The sequence below is a fragment of the Polyodon spathula genome, chromosome 15 (genome assembly GCF_017654505.1).
Source record: "Polyodon spathula isolate WHYD16114869_AA chromosome 15, ASM1765450v1, whole genome shotgun sequence".
In the NCBI taxonomy this organism is placed as follows: Eukaryota; Metazoa; Chordata; class Actinopteri; order Acipenseriformes; family Polyodontidae; genus Polyodon; species Polyodon spathula.
In genome coordinates, this window is record NC_054548.1 from 12,827,099 (window position 1) to 12,845,562 (window position 18,464).

Genomic DNA, 18,464 nt, shown 5'->3' on the forward strand with positions numbered 1-18,464 from the left:
CTGTCAGAGAGTAATTGTATGTAAAGTGAGGCTTGGGGGGTTGGGGAGAGTCAGTAATGTCAGTTTTCATCTGCCACTGGGACACCCATTCGTTATGGATCTCAAATTTGCATTTTTGAAAGAAACAGACATTTTAGCAACATGATATCTGGCACTACACTAGGTTAAGTAATATTTGTTTGCAAGCTATGCTTTTAGACTGTCTTGTACTTCCTGGGTAATTTAATCTGGAGGGTGGGATTGTACCCATTCCTTAACTGGCTTCTTTCCCGTATTAGCCTTCTTTCAAAGTTGAGAGAAAGCTAATACTCCTGCATGTATGTGTTTATTTTGAATTGATTGGAAAGTGGTGGTGTCAAAACTGTGGTTTTTTTTTTTTTTTTTTTTTATCTAAACATGTGAATTATTTGACTGGCACATGATCTACATATTGTTTTTTATATTTTCTTGTTCCTTTTTGTTGTTCTGAAGCAGACTGCACAGAAAAATGAAGTTACATGTCTTGAAACAAACCTTGATTTGAGGATACACAATTCTGAGTAATAAATGTGTGTTCTGAGTGATTCACACACTAACTGTTAAAAAAAATATTAAATATAGGTCACTTTTCCATTGTAAAAATAAAATGGTGTAAAAAAAAATCCAGTTTAAAAACAACATAAACTTTCATAATAAAAAATACAAAGAGTAATTTGGCAAAAAATAAATATTCACACACCACTGACTAATACATAGAATAGACTAAAGGCTTCGATACAGCCTTAATGATACAACAGCACAAATAAGTGATGTCAGTCAAGGGGAAGTTTAAAAGTAGATTTTCAGGCAAACTGGCTTATGGTTTACCTGTATCTGGAGTTTAATAACAATAGTGGTCAAATTATTTTGGTCTGCAGTGTCTGCACAACTGTGGTTTACTAACCGCTGTTACAAAACTTGTTGTGGGACATATTCCCTGAATATGATAATAATACATGAATGTGTATTGGATATGTAACTGGATTATTAATGAAACTGTGTGTCTTGAGAAGAGGGCATCTTTCTTGCAGACATACTGAACTATGTGACCTACTGAACATGGTGACAGGGGGCTATGTGGTGCCTGAACTGGATTAGGCTGAAAGGACAGTTGAATTATGTACAAATAATTCACACATGCAACAACAATCGTTTTGACGCAAGGAAGACATAAACTAGTGATGTCCCAGTGGAAAAGGACATTAAAACATCAAAGTTTAAAGAGGCAAGATACACAAATGACCTACTCAGCAGAGTGAAAAGACTATAAATATCCAAGCAAAACTAAACATTTTGCTCTCCACATCAAATGCTAAACAAGGTGCTGTCCCTCTGCTGAGCAAAGCTGCAACTCCGGGACTCTGCCTAAAAAGACAGGACCCAAGACAGGATTCTGCCTGAAACAGACCCAAGATGAGGAAGCAAGCTGCAAGCGAATCAACGACCACAAGCAATGAGACTGAGGCCCGGCTGGAGGACTGCCATAAAACAAAGACTGTTATCAGACAAACCAGTCTGTGTGTGCTGTACGCCTCAAACCACAATATCCAAAAGAAACTGTGCCATGCTACCTGTATAACTAAAAGATTCAACGAAGAGGAGAGAGCAGACGGGCACTATTGTGGTTCCTATACCGAGGACTGAAGACTTTGTTGCAGCTGTTTGTTGATTCTATCTATTCTGTTCTAAGGTTGTCTGCATCATTTCAGTTGAGGCTGTGCTAGTATATGGGTGTGTGTGTGTGATCAAGTTTCTAGCTCCACAGCTTGCTCAAGTTGCTGCTTTGTGTGTGTGTGTGTGTGTGTGTGTAGACAGGTGGTGTCTGTGGCAGAGCAAAGCTCTGTCGTTTAGAAATTGGCAGGGATGGGGTTAATTTCCCCTACCTGCCTGGGTTTATTATGTTCAGGTGGTTGGGATTGATCGTTAATTAAACTAACCATCTAATCAACTAATCAACCCCAGCCACCTGAACATAATAAACCCAGGCAGGTAGGGGAAATTAACCCCATCCCTGCCAATTTCTAAACGGCAGAGCTTTGCTCTGCCACAGTGTCATATTTAAATTGCCTGCTAGCCAGCATGAGTGCGGTGAGAGTTTTGGACTTGTGTTTGGTGCTTAGAGACTAAGATTTACTTTCTGACTTTTCTGATTTCTGTTTATTATTTGTGTACTTAACAAAATACTACTATTGATTAAACATTCCTTGTGTCTAGATTGTGTATGTGTGTTCATAGTAAATATTAATAGTAAATTTGATCAGTTTTTGGGGTTTTTTTGGTGTAAGAATTTGAGCAAAATTAATATCTATCTACCTATTGTATGTTCATTTCAGGTTATTCGTGACTCAAATATATAAAAAGAATAACAATAAAACAAATAAAAATACATTGTACTCATTATTTCTGTTATTATTATACAAGTGGTTGCTGCGCATGGTAGCCTATGTACGCACCAATATTCATTTTAGCAAAGGTTCATTTACGCTTTAATTTCCTTTAGTTTAGAGGCAAGTTTAAAATCCTGTTCTGTTGTTCATGTTTATTGGGTTCCTTAAAAACTTGCTGTATCGCTTGCTTCACTGACTTGCAACAAATGTTCTGTTTTTGCAACATTGTCTGACTGTGCGTTTTGTGGTCACAAGAAAAGGCTGTACGATTTTTCAATAGTGCAGATGATGTCATTCCGACCGTCAGGAGACCACTGACTGAGACCAAAAATTGGGTCGCAGTTGGAATTATAAACCAGCCTTTACAGTGCACATAGAGTTATGGTTACTATATAACACATGTAGGAACACACAAATGCTCTATTCAAAAATTGCCTTGACCGTGACCGTTGGGGACGAATTGTTGTGCACCCATTTCTTACCTGAACATTAGGTAAATCCTAGAACACTTCTAGGACCTCTTTAGACAGCTTTCTTTTTAAACATTTTTGAGTTGGCATGGGGCAGAAAAATCACACAGTCACTGTCACTGTCACGTGTGATTGAAAATTGAGCTGTCTAACAGCATTCCTCCCTCTGCACTGTAAAAAGAATGGCAACAATAATACATTATGATAGAGTCATTTTCTCACAGGATGAGATTAGACAGAATTTAATTGAATTGTGACAGAACGGGCCAGTTCACGCTGAGCAAGTTTGTGAATGGGTAGATCAGATGTGCTGAACTTTAACTGTCCTCAGGGCTTTTTAAAGTGAAATGTATCTCTGGTTGCTGGTCGTTTGTGGGTTACTAATGCAATTACAGAGTACCGCCCCTTGTCAATGATTCCAAGAAGATCATTCAGCAGCATGAAAATTGTTCATAATTTCCAAGTCATCTCCTTTGTGACAGGGCAGATGAGCACAGAAACAAGGTAAATGAAACGTTGAACTTTGTTCTTGTGTGAGCATACTTGGATGCAAACACTAGAATAAGCCATATTGATGCATAATATCTGGTTTACAAGGGTTCCTTTTTAAGCAACATGCAGTATGCTACAAGTTACATGCACAAAAGCAACCAAATTATTGGATAATCTCCTACATTATTAATATATTCAGACCTATGTCTAAAATAATTACCCAATTTAAGTCTTATGTTAGTTTGTTCAGGTTAGGTAAAAGCTATGTAATATTTATTGTGAATATGAGATAATCCTTTTTTTTTTTTTTTTTTTTTGCATTAAGATGGATAATTGTCAATGCTTGAGTTAAATGGTCTCCCCTTCAGTGTTTTTTTCAGTTGACTAAATTGAAAATAGCCAAAACCGAGAAGATAAACATTTTCCTCAACAAGATAGTAATAGAAACTGCAAAATGTTTAAACATTTAAATGAAGCTGAAACAAATAAAATAAACATAAAAAACGTATAATTAATATAGTTTCACGAAAATGCTACAACAATAGCACAGCCTCCCCAGGTGCTCACTTCCTGGTGGGGCAGTTTTTGATAGGAGCTTAGAGGCTTCGGCCACCTATGAAAGATATTGTCCCTAGCTGGAGGTTTAGCGTGGTGCTTGATGCACTCATGAATCCTTAATCTGAGCCCTTGCATTCAGCTGAGCTGAAATCTTTACCTCTCAAAGTGGCTTTCTTGGTTGCAATCACCTCAGCAAAGCAGGTGAGTGAGATGCAAGCATGCTCAGTTGTGAAAGCCTGCTTAATTTTTGCAGGACAATGGTTAAGCTCCATACCACCATTTTTATTGAAGACTGGCTAGGCTGTCTTCATGTCAACCACTCTGTGAAATTGGGGGCTTTCCATCCACCTCCTTTCCAGTCTGACAGAGCGGCAGCTCCATATGCTCTGTCCAGTGCTGGCCTGAGCCAATCTGGTCATCTCACAGTTGTGGTTACACTTTCTTTTAATGGGAACATTCTGCTGCTGTAGTGGAACTGAAATGTGCCTTCTGGCTACAGACTTTACTTCTGTCTAATTGGAAAGAGAAAAAAAGTTAAAAAATGACTTTGTTTTTATGTCTGATATCCTATCAACACAGACCCTTTTTGCATAAACTTCCCTATATGCCGTAAAATGTGATTAATGAAAATGAATGTTTAATCTAATATTAATATTCTGTTTGTTTATTTCAAACATCATGCATATTCTGTTTCAAAGTAATATGTTCACTGTCTGGCCCCCTAAGTGTAAATTATACCCCTCTAGATGTTTAGTTTATGTTACCATCTGTGTACAAGCTGAAAAGGTGAGATTACAAAATATGGCCTCCACTTTAACTTTCTCTGGATGAAGGCAGGAAAAAAGTGTCTCCTACAGTTTAGATATGTAGAGGATCTGCAGCATTTGGTATGCACTTTGTCTTGCAAAATACTAAGCAAATAAGGTACCTTCATGTAAAAACTGTGAGGCGGGGAAGGGGTTCAGAAGTCTATATTCATAAGTCAAGTCTATATTATATATATATATATATATATATATATATATATAACAGCAGTGTACAAAATTGAAGATCTATGAAAGAAAAGGTTTTTAAACGATGTACACAAAGATGAAAAGATTCTGAAAATAAAAGTACATTTTTTAAAAACCTTTGAATGTGTGTGTAAGTTCTGAAATAAGCTTTAATTACTTTAATGAACTGTGCTACCCCCCCCCCCCCCCCCATCAAAATACTGTATAGATTTGAGGAAAGTGCTTTCGCGTTAAAAATAATGCCCAAGATCTTATTTTTTAAACAAAATGTGTTTGATTAAATGTTTTGTCTTGTAAGTTGTTCATTTCAGAAGGTTGCAACCTTGTGATGTTGGGTTGTAATGAATTAAAAAAACAAAACAATGTGTGAACTTTTGTTTTCCAGCCCCCATTGTCGCACACATTGTGAGTGTTTTTTATGCAAATGAATAACAAAGGAAAGAATGTATATATAGCACAGTGTGGAGGTTTCATTTTTAATCCACTGAGAAACAGGATTTGTTTTGTTAAGAGGGAATGCAGGACTAGCAGCAATGGGTGTGTGTGCTTTTAAGTGGAACTACAGTTTTAATTTCTTAATGAACAAACATCAGTTAAAAACAGAAACAGCTACTTGTGAAGGGATTACAAAGGTTGATGACAGAATATTATAAAATCCATTCACCACATTAAACCCTTGATTTTTGAAATCCCATCTGTGTTTAATTGCCTTTACTTCCATGAATTTCAGATAATGATTCCAATAGTTTATAGAGCTAATTTTACCAGTATGTTGGTCTCATTAGAGAGATAATATAACTGAGGTTTTGGGCTACAGATAGTGGCCTTTCTGTTGAATGTGATTTTAGGTAATCTTAAAACAAGGTTTTACTCTATAGCCCGTATTTCACTCCCTTTCTTATTTGCAACAGGAAATTGCCCGTCACCTTCGTCCCCATACATTGAGAGCTGTCTTTGGAAAAAACAAAGTTCAGAACGCTGTGCATTGTACAGACCTGCCAGACGATGGGATTTTGGAGGTAAAATTTAATGTCTCTTATAAACTATTTCTAAATTATGCATTTCCTCTTTGACTAAATTAATCTAGTGTGTCAACTGCCTGCATGATAATATATTGGCTATTAAGTGCCAGTGCTCTGTTGTTTTTGTGAAAACCCAAGAGTAAAACACTGGCATAAGATCAAATCCTTTACACGGTACCAGCATGAATTTATAAAAACAGCTGTTGGCCAGGAGATTCTGGTTTTAAGTGGCAGGCCTGCCAGTGTGTAACTGTCATATTGTGACTCCATCCCAACATATAGCAACACTGTGATAAGCATTAACCCTTTCCATATCACATCAACATTATACATAGTGCAGCTTGATATTCAACTGATAAACAGTTGTTACTTCAGTTCTGCACAACTTTGGGACAGGTGGTGAACTTTTCACAAGCCTCGCAAAAACTGCATGTTATATAACTGCATGTATAATATATATGTTTATATATATATATATATATATATATATATATATATATATATATATATATATATATATATATATATATAGGGGGGTTGGGGTGGGGGTCACAATCAGAAAGTGTTTGCATTCATGTGCAATGTTAAGACAATAGGTGTAGACTGCTTACATGAAGATTGTTTTAAAGTTAAGCACAACGTCAGTAAAGTTGTGGTTTGAGTTTAACCAGTACGTAAGTCTGAATACTTTCCTGTGGTCCTGGTATTTTTATAAAGTACCTGCAACACCATCACAAAATGTTTTTTTTCTGTTTTAAGTAAAAGTTGGCGGGTGAAGACCTAAACTCTAGTTCTACTTAAAACGAGATTGATTTTATCATCTCCTCCCCCCACCCAGTCTTGTTCCTTTGAGCAAAGGCCAACAAGACTTACTAGATCTGGTGTACGAAACAAAGTCCTATATCATAAAGCTAGTTTCATTTAATCTGTAAAAGCCTCCACAACTGACCTGTAAGCACTGAAAGGTCCAAAGAGCCTGTTAAACGTTTCATTGTTCAGTGGATAGAAAAGTAGTATACCGAATTCCACTGGGTGGACCTCACAACCTTTTGTTTCCTTATCCTCTGCAGAACAGGAATCAATTAACAATAGAAGTTATTGTGGCTCACAAATCATATGATATTGCAATGAAATAATTAACATTGTTTTGTCAGCTACACTTCACCCATTATAATCTGTTTTGAGATGCTTAAATTCCCAATATTTCTGTACCAGTTTCCTTTGTGTAGGTTTTGCATGAATCTACATGATTTAAACTCTGAGCAGATCCCAGTAATTTAACTGATTTAATGTTGGTCAAGTGCTACCCAAGTAACCAAACAAATTGTTTCAATTATAGTACCAGAGTGTCTATACAGGATGCAGTTTGATTACACTTTCATTTCTCCCCCACCAGGTCCAGTATTTTTTCAAGATTCTGGATGGATGAACAAACCTCTGGACCACACACATGCATATTTGCTACATTTAAATAAAAAAAAAGTACACCGTTGCAAAACATATATTATTTCTCCATTTTATTTGATGTTTTAACTGGATTAAATAAATGACCAACAGGATTGCTTAACTCCTGACAAGTTTACAGATGTTAAAACATTGATTTTTGCACTTTTACACCAATAAAACATCCTACAGCTTGGGGTACTACATTGCTTAAACTTCCACTAATCTTCCACCACTGACTTTGGTATTAATTAAACTTATTTATACATTACACTTTTTCCTTGCAGAAAAAATAAAATTGTACAACAACTGCATAAATAAATTCTTCCACCATGAAAATGGTTAAAACTATTCTTTATGAAGATGCATCACTGTGTGATGCCTTCAAAAAAAAAAAAAAAAAAAAAAAGGGGGAAAAACAAAACAAAAAAGCCTACCGAGTCAATTGCCAAATAATCTAGACTCAAAAGTCTCGCACATTTTTACAACATACTGGACAACTAAAAAGATCAACAGAAAATTGAAAGTAAAACATCACACATTTGTGATGCAAAAGAAAAAAAGTGATAAAAATGTATTCTATAATCAAAATGATTAAAGACACAACAGAAATAGGATAAAGAACTCCACGGAGTGCAGTCATTTTTTTCACACACGGACCTAGACTATCAGAGCGTACCATGCCAGTATTTCAGTTAGTAAGTGTGTGTGTGTATTTTTTTTTATATATATATATATATATATATATATATATATATATATATATATATATATATATATATAATATAGAGAGAGAGAGAGAGAGAGAGAGAGAGAGAGAGAGAGAGAGAGAGAGAGACACACACACACACACATATGTACATACATATACACACACATACCTTGGACCGCTAAAGCTTGCTCACATTAGAAGAGACAGGAATTACAACATGGCTTGAAAAGGACAATTGTATGCGACTACAGTACTGTACACTCCAAACAAACAAACCACGCAAGGCAGCAATACTTGGGGGGACAGAAACACTGCTCGCTACATATCAGTAGTGGAATCATAATTTACAGTAATAATGAACATGTCCCATGGCTCAAGAAATCTCATTTCAGTAGAATAAATACTGCTATTGCTACTCTCTTAATTTACATTCTAACCCTAGATATATGCAGAAAAAGCTGTGTAAAGCATACAGATTAAGTGTAGGTCCCGTATGTATGACAGTTTGTTCAAGACTAGTTTTTTTTTTGTTTTGAAATGGGGCAGGGAAGGTACAGCTTGTTGCAATCATCGGGCCTTGACCAGAACTTTCACTTCAAAACGTCCTTGGTAGCGGTCCTTCTCATTGTATTTAATGTTCTCGCCATAAGCCTTGCACTCTATACGCAGCTCACTGCCAACTGTGAGGTTGGTAAACTGAACTGCCACAAGGGGCTGGAGGTACTGGGGTTGCAGCAGCTTTCCGTAATAGGGGTAGTACTGTAGTGGGAAGCCTCCAGCGTTGGCCATGCTATAATAGTTGACTTGTCCAAGCTTGTCTTTATCTTCTTCTTTCTATAAAAAGAAAAGAAAAAAAGTTTGTTGGAAAAAGTCAGAGGCTTGTTTTGAAAGGTAATCTTTGGTAACGTATTCAGCTTGGACAAATCTACTAAAATACATCATACTACCATTTCAGAAGTTCAACTTTCAAACATTTTTTATTCTCTTTACAACCAATCTTTTCAGCAGAATTCTCTTTTACATACACAAAAAAAATGGAAATTCATATTGGAGAACCAGGATGTCTCTTACCTTGGCAGCACAATGGATAGGGATCAGGTATGGTTGTACTTTGTCATGGGCTTCAGGTGGGATACTGTCATTTGTCTGTGGAGACTGTGTTTAGAAACAATAAATACATCCCAATTGAGTTATTTGATTGAGCTGGACAAGGATAACAAGGTTCTGTCAGACAGATTTTCCAAGTAATTCTCCAACATGTTTGTCAGCAAGTATTAAATAAACCAAACAAACAGATTGGCCACTAATGAATGGTGATCAAAATAGCATATGCTTCAACATTAGGACTAGGGGATAAAATGGTACTGGGTTTCATTTAATAGACATTTTTTTTTTTAGGATGAGACAAGTGTTTCTTCACAATCAAACTTTGCATAGCAATTTGTTTACCCAAAACAAGGATTAAATGTTAGCAAAAAAGGAATAGTAAATGTCAAGATGGAATTTTGTAGCAGACCTAACCTAAAATTCTTCAAACCATCTGGTTTAACTGAGCTATTTAAAAGTAACTTACGCTGACTGAAGCGACAGTTTAGTGTACTTTGATGCCCCCCACCCCAAATTCAGTAAAATTGTTTAGTCATTCAGTGATGGGCAGCTATGCTATTCTGTCAATAGTAAGCTATTGTTATCCCCATATATCAAAAGTAGGCAGCCTTCTGTATGTCATTGACTTTGAATAGGGACCCATCTGCACATCTAGTGGCAGAGTCCATGTGTCATATTAAATAACTACAGACATTTTTGCAACACCAAATGTAGTCCAAATTAAACTTGTTAGGAAAAATACATTTACATTGTGCTCTCCCCCCTCCCCAGACCTAGATTACCCATTACTTAGAAAATGTAATGGCAAAAGTGTATCAAAAGGTGAATGCCACACACTAAAAAAAAAACGATTTATTGTTCAAATGTGTTAACATTTGTTACTTTAAGATTTGTTCAGTCAGACTGTTAGATCATGCAGGTGTTGTAATTTTTGTTTTACAGTCTTACCTTTGGCAAATAGCTCACGATTCTGTTCAACTTTACGATGAAGCAAGGCTTGCCCTCTGAATAGCCATACGTTTTGTCCTGAAGACCAGAGCAATTGCCAAGCCAATCACGGTAAAAGCGACAGACCCTCTTACCACCATCAGATTGGTCCAGACTTCCCCGCATAATAGGACCAGTAGGCTCAACTAGAAAGAAAAAAAAAAAAAAAAAAAAAAAAAGTAAAATTTGAAGCTTTAGATAGGAATTTGATTTGTCATATAATTAATGCCTGATAAAAACCAGTTCACAAAATCACATGTATTTAAATACAGAACGCAAACCCTACCAGAATGGCAAATCAATACACATATGTAAAACATACCAAGTTTGCGTACACTTATAAATTCAAAACATTTTGGCTTTGTATATCCACTTACCTCCACAGTCCTCAAACCGTAGTCCGTCCTTTTGCCTTTCTTGATTGTAGTCTAACAGGAACTTATCCATGGCAGTTACATATTCGTCATAGGTTTTAGGATCATCGGGGGTGAACTCAATTTCAGTCTTCAATGTTCTGGGGGTGTGTGATAAACCTAAATAGAAGAAATATAATATTAAGCAAGAGGTACAATATAAAATTATCAAACTAGTGTGCAATTAAGTCAGGTGTCAAGTATTCATATTGAGTGTTATGCACATCTAGCTTTCAGATCATTAGTAGTTGTTTATTTTTTGTCCAGTCTACTAGGAGCCAACAGAGTGAATAAAAAGGACCTTCAGATGATGCTTGGATTTTGATCATTTTTGCTTTTCTTGCAATATAGGGCCATAATATCTAGCATCATCACTGTTTAAACTTTATAAAAAATACATATAAAAATAAGGTTGATGTTCTACATTGATACCATCATTAGATATTGGTACTAAATATGTGGAAACCAAATATTTGTTTTATGTAACCAGTTGAAGTTATAGCTCACAATCTATTGCACATTGAGCATATACATTCCCTCCCTAATATTTCATATAGCACAATTACAGAAAGTTAAATGCATGACTGAATGGCTGAAACATGTTACTATAGCAATTGGACTTTTGCCCACATTTGAGTATTAGCTGTTGTACAATCTGCATTGAAAAAAAATCACACATTGTGACCTTTAATTATTAAAATAAATGAAAATTCAAGATCTTAACTAGGGGATCTTAATTATGGATTAAGCAGTTAGGGAGGAAAATACATTATATAACACACATACAAACACACACACACAGAAATAAAACTAACAAAACAGGCATGGCTTAAGTCTTTTCATTCCAACTGGTGGTTGTGAAACACCCACAGCTCACGTGACTCTCTGCACAATGGAAACTTTTAGCAACAGTCCTCAGGCAGGCAGGCTGTATGGTGCTCAGCAGAGTCTCTGCCAGCCACTGCTTTTGATCAAGTCACTAATGGAAATTCACCACCCCTCACTAGCCACTCCTACTCTCCTTTCTACAAGGCACTCGACATTACGCAGAATCAGGTTATTTAACCACTTTGAGACAGGAAATGGAGGGAGGGGGGGGAGGCCTGCTCCACCATGCTGCCTGCTAGGCCTTCACAATCAGAGTTAAAATATACTGATAAAGGCCACTACTTTTTGGCACCAATTTACTAATGGGCTATCAACATACTTTTAATGCAACAAGAAAACATTTGTAAATATGGCTCATTAACCCTTTCATGCATGGCAATGGATATACAAATAAAAAAACTCTTCTAGTCTATTTTAGGGATGCAAATGCATGGTAGCTTTATACAAGGCTAGGAGATGTGTGATGAAGTGTCCAGAATTACAATGTCTTTAAGCTATTTTCAATATTTCATGCATTACAGGGTTAAACTTTCACACTAAAGATCATCTTTAAATCCAAAATCTAGTCTAATAGCACAAGTAGAGAAGGTCTTCCCTAAGTGTAGACATATTTACAGTTATGCAGGGAAAGAAATGAATTACAATATTTTCTTGCTGCAAGATTGGACTGCGTTTTTAGGAGGGAGGGAATTTCGCATGATGCATCTGAAAAGTAGGTTTTGAAGTGTATGTAAATTTCTGTATCACTCACAACATGCCTTTCTACAGGGGAAAACCCCTTAGTTAACAGTTTTAAAAATTCTAACAAACGAGGCTGCGAATGCTCTGAAAAATAAATCTCTACCTCCCCCCCACCCCTACAAAAGAACTCTGCACCCAGGTTTTAAAACAGGGAAAGAAAACTCTACTAAAAACATTGGGCTTCAATAGCCATGTCAGCTGTGGAAAGGCTGGAGGGGAGGAAGTTAACTTCATAATGAGTGACCTTGACGGGTGCTGTATGAAAGAACAGTGAGTCTGCGACTGTTCAACAGCTCCCCACACACACTTTTCCATTACACCATTCCCTGCCAAGGCAGACACCACAGAGCAATTTAAAGGCGACAGGGTGCATTTAAAACAGAGCTGCTTATACAAAAAGACAAGACTGTAAATCGAGAATGTACGCGCCAGTTACAGGAAGTTTATCTTGAATCAAGCAGACTACAGTTGTTTCATGTCTACCTCAAATCAAATCATTAATGTAAATTCTGCCCAGTCATAATACAGATCACACCGAGCAGAGCCTGATCAATTAATCTGAGAATGGTCTATACATAAAATACACTGACATATAGAATAGGCTTTAATTTGTGCTTAGTCTTCATGTTTCATAGCAATGTACTGTCTAAACCCCCAGGTATGACCTCAAATACTAGTTCAGACGCATAATTCACATCTTTTGAATTAAGCGCCTGGCTTCAGGACATCAGAATCTTGGTTTTAAATACTTTTTTTTTTTTTTGTCATTGGCACAGGAGTTCCTAACATATCCCAATACAACCAAGAACACTGAAGTATACACGTCAGAAATCAAACCGAGGAGTTACATTAAAATGTAACCTTTTCATGCATCTATTTAAAAATCATTCCAAATGACATACTGCACAATGCATGAGACCACTTGAATGCTACATACCCTCCAATTTAAACAGTGGCAACATACAGATGCACTCCAAAAACTAACAGGACTTCAGTATCTTGAAACATGCTTTAAAAAAAAAAAGCTAAAAAAAACATAACATTTCAAGTAGCCCAATCAATCCAGTCAAATAAAAATAAAAAAAAGTCTTCATAAAACAAAACAAACCTATTTGCTCAGTTTATAACAATGCACATGCTCTGTGGAGGTCATTATCTGTACATAATTGACCTTGTCTTTTCTTGAAGTACCCTTTACTGCAGGTAGTGGTCGATGCTCAAGTCAAAAGATGTCTAGATACTGAATACAGTTCAAAGCTTACATTTTCCTCTGCAGGCTGAATTTACCTGGGGGTGCAACTCTGTCCTGGTACGTGGGCTTGTAGCTACTGGTGGTTAGGAGAAGGACCTGAATAGTTCCGATGAAGATACCAGCCAGGAATCCATAGAAGACCACATAGAAGGCCAAGATCTTCACTAAAGGAGGGGGAAGAAAAAAAAAAAGAATGGCTGTCAATTGTATCACTTTCATTGCTGTGTATGGATCATTTGTCACCAAATGAAGTATAAAAAATATTTCAGGGATCATTTTGAAAATGCACAGGATTCTGGTGTCCCATCAACCAGCTCTTACTTCTCAGACATCTTTTATTCCTTTGAATAGGCACCCTTTTACTGGCAGAAAGAAAAAAAAATGGTAAAACTTAAAGATAGTTATTTAGCGGCACTGTTTCTATAGGAAGCAGATTCATGTTTCTCCTTATGCCTATCTTTTGTCTGAGAAAGAAAATAAAATTATAAACCCTGGATAAATCAAAGCATAAAATCACCAAGAAAGTAATGATGCACATCTGTGAAATCCAAAAGATAACATGCCAGAGGTTAGCGGCACTGTGTTTTGTTTTCTAAGGGACCCAGCAGATTCATGTATTCTCCTTTAATGCCCCTAATTGTCCTTTTTTTACCTGAGCAGAAAAATACATTTGTATTAAAACCCCTGGGCAAATAAAATCCAAAAGCATAAAAAATTCACCAAGAAAAAAAAACTGGCTGAAGAGCAGTGGTAGTTTACTCCAGTCCTGCAGTGCTATTCCAGGTTTTAACAGGTATAATTAACAGGGATTGTGTGGTTCAGAACCTGGCAAGGGGTGTAATTTGCACAATTTAACGATTCATGACAGTGTTCGAACAAAAACCTGGACTGGAATTTGTGAGGTTGCCTACACATCCAAGAATTCCAGGCCTGTACTAAAACTCCCTCTCTATTCTGGCTGCAGTGTTCCTAGTTTTATTTCAACAGCAGAGAACCCATGCACAAGATCTGACAGACAGAAAAGTATTGCTTCTGTTTGAACTATGTCAGTGGAGGCTCTTTCAGTCTGTTCCAACCCACAAAGTTGTTCCAACTAGGTCAATTATCTGAATACCAATGTTCAATTAAATCAATGGGATACTCTGGCTGTGCTTCTCAGTCAGCTCAGGGCTGCAATGGATTGAAAGAGCCCAATACAGGTGCTGCTGTTATAGTGAGCAACATACATGTAGCCCCCAAAACAGGACCAAAAAACTGTTTAAATCACTCACACATTTACTACATGATATTTGGAAAGATGTTCTTTCCCAGAGCACGCACGAGAGAGAGAGAGAGAGAGAGAGAGAGAGAGAGAGAGAGAGAGAGAGAGAGATCTATAAATAAAAACACCACACCTCACACACACTATATCTGACAATTCTAGAAATGAGAAAGTTAAGGGGTGAAGCTAATCAGAAGTGTTCAGAAAGGTATGGATTTGGGGAGAGTTGTCAGCTGCACTCATGCAGGGGTCTAGTGATCAGATAAACCACTTGTTTGATTTCAAATGACATGAACTAATGACCACTATAACTATTATTTACAAGGCACAAAGGCATTATTTATTCATAGACTGTTTGCATGAGGATACCTGGTTCCTGATACACCTTTGGAAATTACTCTCCCTTTAAGTAGTTTTTTCTCAGGAGGATTTGTTAGATAATAATAACTATACAGTGTACAAGCATACATAATATATTACACTTTAGCATGAATAAGTCTGCATGGATGTGCCAACATACTGTAAAAAATTGCAACTAACCTGGAGCAAATGTACTCGCCTATCAATCACCAGTCTTCCCATAGTGTTCACAATGGGTATAGTATTTAAGCACTCAATCTTAAAATACACGCTTTGCTCATCTGCTTAATAGATAGATTTTTTTAAATATAGATTTAAAATGTTTATAATATATTGTTCAGACAGTCAGTTTCAGGGTAGAAATGAATCTTTAGGTCATAGGGAACCTAGCCCTGGCTGTTATGCCAATCACGAGGCCAGTGTGAACTGCAACCCCCTTCATCCAAGCACGTTGCTAGGATACAGACCCTTAATGAATTATCCTTTATTTTCCCCGCCCTCAGGGTCTTTCCTCTTAACCAAATGATACAGCCAACCGCTATCCTTAAGATGACATTGAATGCAAATGTATCCTTGAAAAGCCACAGGAACAGGAAACACTGCCAAATGATCAATTCCCATTGCGTATGGAGACATCAGGATCCCCGGCACAGTAAATTGCCTCCCCTCAACGGAGACACTAGACCAGATCACCTTGACTAACCTTGGGCTATGATGCATTTTTAACCCTTTCAACATTTCACAATTTCTTACAAAAACAGCCAATTTTAGTAGTTTTCCTTTCAATAAACTCGATAACGTGTGTTACCAGATCCAAGGTTGGGAAATACAAATGGTAAAGTTTACAGTTTCTCTCGTGACATGTTTCAAGACAAAGTCCGAAAATAAAAATAAACTAAATTAGTCAAGACGGGGTTGTGGATTTCCCCTCCAATCAGCTAGCGGTAACAAATCAATTTAATCAAAAACGTCCTTCAAAACGACCTTTTTCGAAAAAGAAAGTTACAAACACAGCTTAACTATTGGTGGGTTTCACCAGATAGGATCTGCATCATCAGTTTAAGGCAATACGAATTATCTTTAAAAACAGATCCAGCATTACTGCAACACCGTCTTATCTTCGATTGAAGTAGTCTGTATGCAAACGTCTACATACACCACGATTAACTCAAGCAATAAACGAGAGGAGAGAGATAGATAGAGACTGATAGATGTTCGCAACTACAAAACAAATTATCGCACACACAAAGATCAAACAGGTGCCATTTCCCTTCTGTTTGGAGAGCGGTAGACCAAACGCGTAGTTACAGGAAATGCACATTTAAAAGAAACCCGGTTTTCTGTATAAGGAACCGCCGTTTAAAACACAGTACCAGCACCAAGATCAAAATGTGCAGTAACAAAGCCTGAACACACACTAATCATGAATGCGTATACTTACACCAACTGCTGCCTGTCCGTCCCAAAAACTCCTTCTTTTCTGAATCCCAGACAAACTTCTTCCAGCCACCATCGCTTTCCTTTCCCCTTGACATTTTCTAGTATGTGATATTGTTTTAGTTCCTTTTAAAACGAATTGTTGGGCGGATTCTGGCAGTTTGCTCGCTAACCACAAACTCCCTTATTTCAAAAAGGACAGTGTTGGACCCGTCTTTCTGTTAAGTACCCACACAATATATTACCCTCACCACTTAACTCCGCCTGCTAACTCGTTTTAATAAGTTACCTACCCAGAGGGAGTGGACTCAGATAACAAATCAGAGAACACCAAATATTGTACGTAGTGAACTGCAACTCCGCCCCGATGTGAATCAGGAGACGTAAAGAATACATTAGTATTTTGAGATCTCTGGAATCTGTGATAGACATGGTATGAATACTAAGAGCCGGCTTTCCTACTGCGCAGGAAGGTGTAGTAGTAGAGTCGAATTTTACGAGCCTGGGTGCAGAATCCAGCTCTATTCGAATGGAAGGCTTAGCGTTGCCTGTATGCTAATACTTTCAAGAAAGTTTAATCTGCTAAAGGAAAGTCAGACGGAGCACATAATATTTCCATTGTGTTTTAGGCGGCCTAGTTCTTCTTTCTGTCTGCTGTGTACACAGACATAACGCAACTCAGACGCCAGCTTCCAATGTGAATAGCTAAAATATTATTTAACAGTCAGCATTACAGACAGTGTAGCATTTCTGTGTGACAGTCGTTTTTTTTTTTTTTTTTTTTTTAAGTTGGGCAATTTAATTATCTCTTTATTTTTTGGTTAATTTCATTGTAGGCATCCAGTCGAAAATATTTTCTGTATTGCTGCCAGATCTTAATAAATGAGCTTGCGTGTATAAACACAGTAACCTCATTGGGACATCCCCTCCAAGCTGGCCCTGATACAGTATTACAAAGTTGCATTGTAAACTATAAACAGGAGAGGATTTTAGTTAGTAAGAACTATGTAAGTAGCAGAATATGTTTTAAAACGCACCGTCTAGAAGATTCATTAATGTGTTATTTAATGTGTTATTTATATATATATATATATATATATATATATATATATATATATATATATATATATTATATATATAGAAAGTCGCCCTCTGTACGTATTAACTGGTGTATTAGACCTCATGACTAACTCCAGAACTCCATCAAAAAGGTTAAGCTGCGCAAACTATACCGATCCCTATGCAATATGTAACTTCACGCTGCTTTCTCTAAGTGTAGCACCACCCCTTACTGCTTTACAAGTAAATGAATGAAAACATACTACTACGCGCATCGAAGAGGAGGAGTAGCCAACCGGTGAACACAGTGTTGTAATACTACAAGCGCGACTGAACAGCGAGAAATGAATGAGCCGCCAAAACCCACTACCATTTCCAGTAAGGTCTGCCCTCAGTTTTACAGAAACATTTCCTACTAATCTTTCCAAAACAACCCTTTCATGCTCAAGATATTAGTTCTGGATGTTCCCAGCAAAGTTTTACTAATATAATAACCTCCAGGGTTGGCTATTATTATTATTATTATTATTATTATTATTATTATTATTATTATTATTATTATTAATCGGATTTATTTGATTTAAATCAGATTATTGTTTTATTTAAATCGATTTTCTTGATTTTTGTTCTTTTTTTAAATTATGTTTTTTTTTTTTTTTTTTTTTTTTTGGCGTACCATATATCGTAGCTCTGGTACCATGTAAGTATCTCTGGTACCTCCAAACTACATTTAAGGCTGTTGAAAATTGTGCTTTGTGAATAGTTACATAAAAAACTAAAATTACTCAATCTTAAATGAATACATAAAAAAAGCAAACCATTTATCATTGTGGCATCTTCTAAA

At 36.7% G+C, this 18,464-nt stretch overlaps 2 protein-coding genes across 3 annotated transcripts in view; one reads left to right on the forward strand and one right to left on the reverse strand.

Moving 5' to 3' along the window:
- The window catches only part of LOC121327756 (nucleoside diphosphate kinase 7-like), a 65,357-nt gene extending 57,653 nt beyond the window's left edge, over window positions 1–7,704 (forward strand). For both annotated transcript variants that reach the window (XM_041271940.1, XM_041271941.1), the window contains 2 exons: window positions 5,850–5,957; window positions 7,357–7,704. In XM_041271940.1, the coding sequence (XP_041127874.1) occupies window positions 5,850–5,957; window positions 7,357–7,389 (141 nt within the window). In that variant the 3' untranslated portion in view covers window positions 7,390–7,704. The remainder of the gene's footprint in view (window positions 1–5,849; window positions 5,958–7,356) is intronic.
- A 949-nt stretch (window positions 7,705–8,653) lies between these two features.
- Window positions 8,654–16,816, reverse strand: LOC121327758 (sodium/potassium-transporting ATPase subunit beta-1-like). The gene is made up of 6 exons (XM_041271942.1): window positions 16,566–16,816; window positions 13,539–13,667; window positions 10,587–10,742; window positions 10,171–10,355; window positions 9,187–9,270; window positions 8,654–8,949 (listed from the first exon to the last, which is right to left on the reverse strand). The coding sequence occupies exons 1-6, from the start codon at window positions 16,657–16,659 to the stop codon at window positions 8,683–8,685; spliced, it is 915 nt and encodes a 304-aa protein (XP_041127876.1). The 5' UTR covers window positions 16,660–16,816; the 3' UTR covers window positions 8,654–8,682.
- Window positions 16,817–18,464: the final 1,648 nt, after the last annotated feature.

Bases quoted from the DNA above. Each gene is read 5' to 3' on its own strand.
- LOC121327758 (XM_041271942.1), bottom strand. From the start codon at position 16,659: ATGTCAAGGGGAAAGGAAAGCGATGGTGGCTGGAAGAAGTTTGTCTGG. The intron at 13,668-16,565 runs GTAAGTATACGC...CCCCTCCTTTAG, and splicing joins ACGGACAGGCAGCAGTTGGT to TGAAGATCTTGGCCTTCTAT. The intron at 10,743-13,538 runs GTAAATTCAGCC...TCTTCTATTTAG, and splicing joins GGACAGAGTTGCACCCCCAG to GTTTATCACACACCCCCAGA.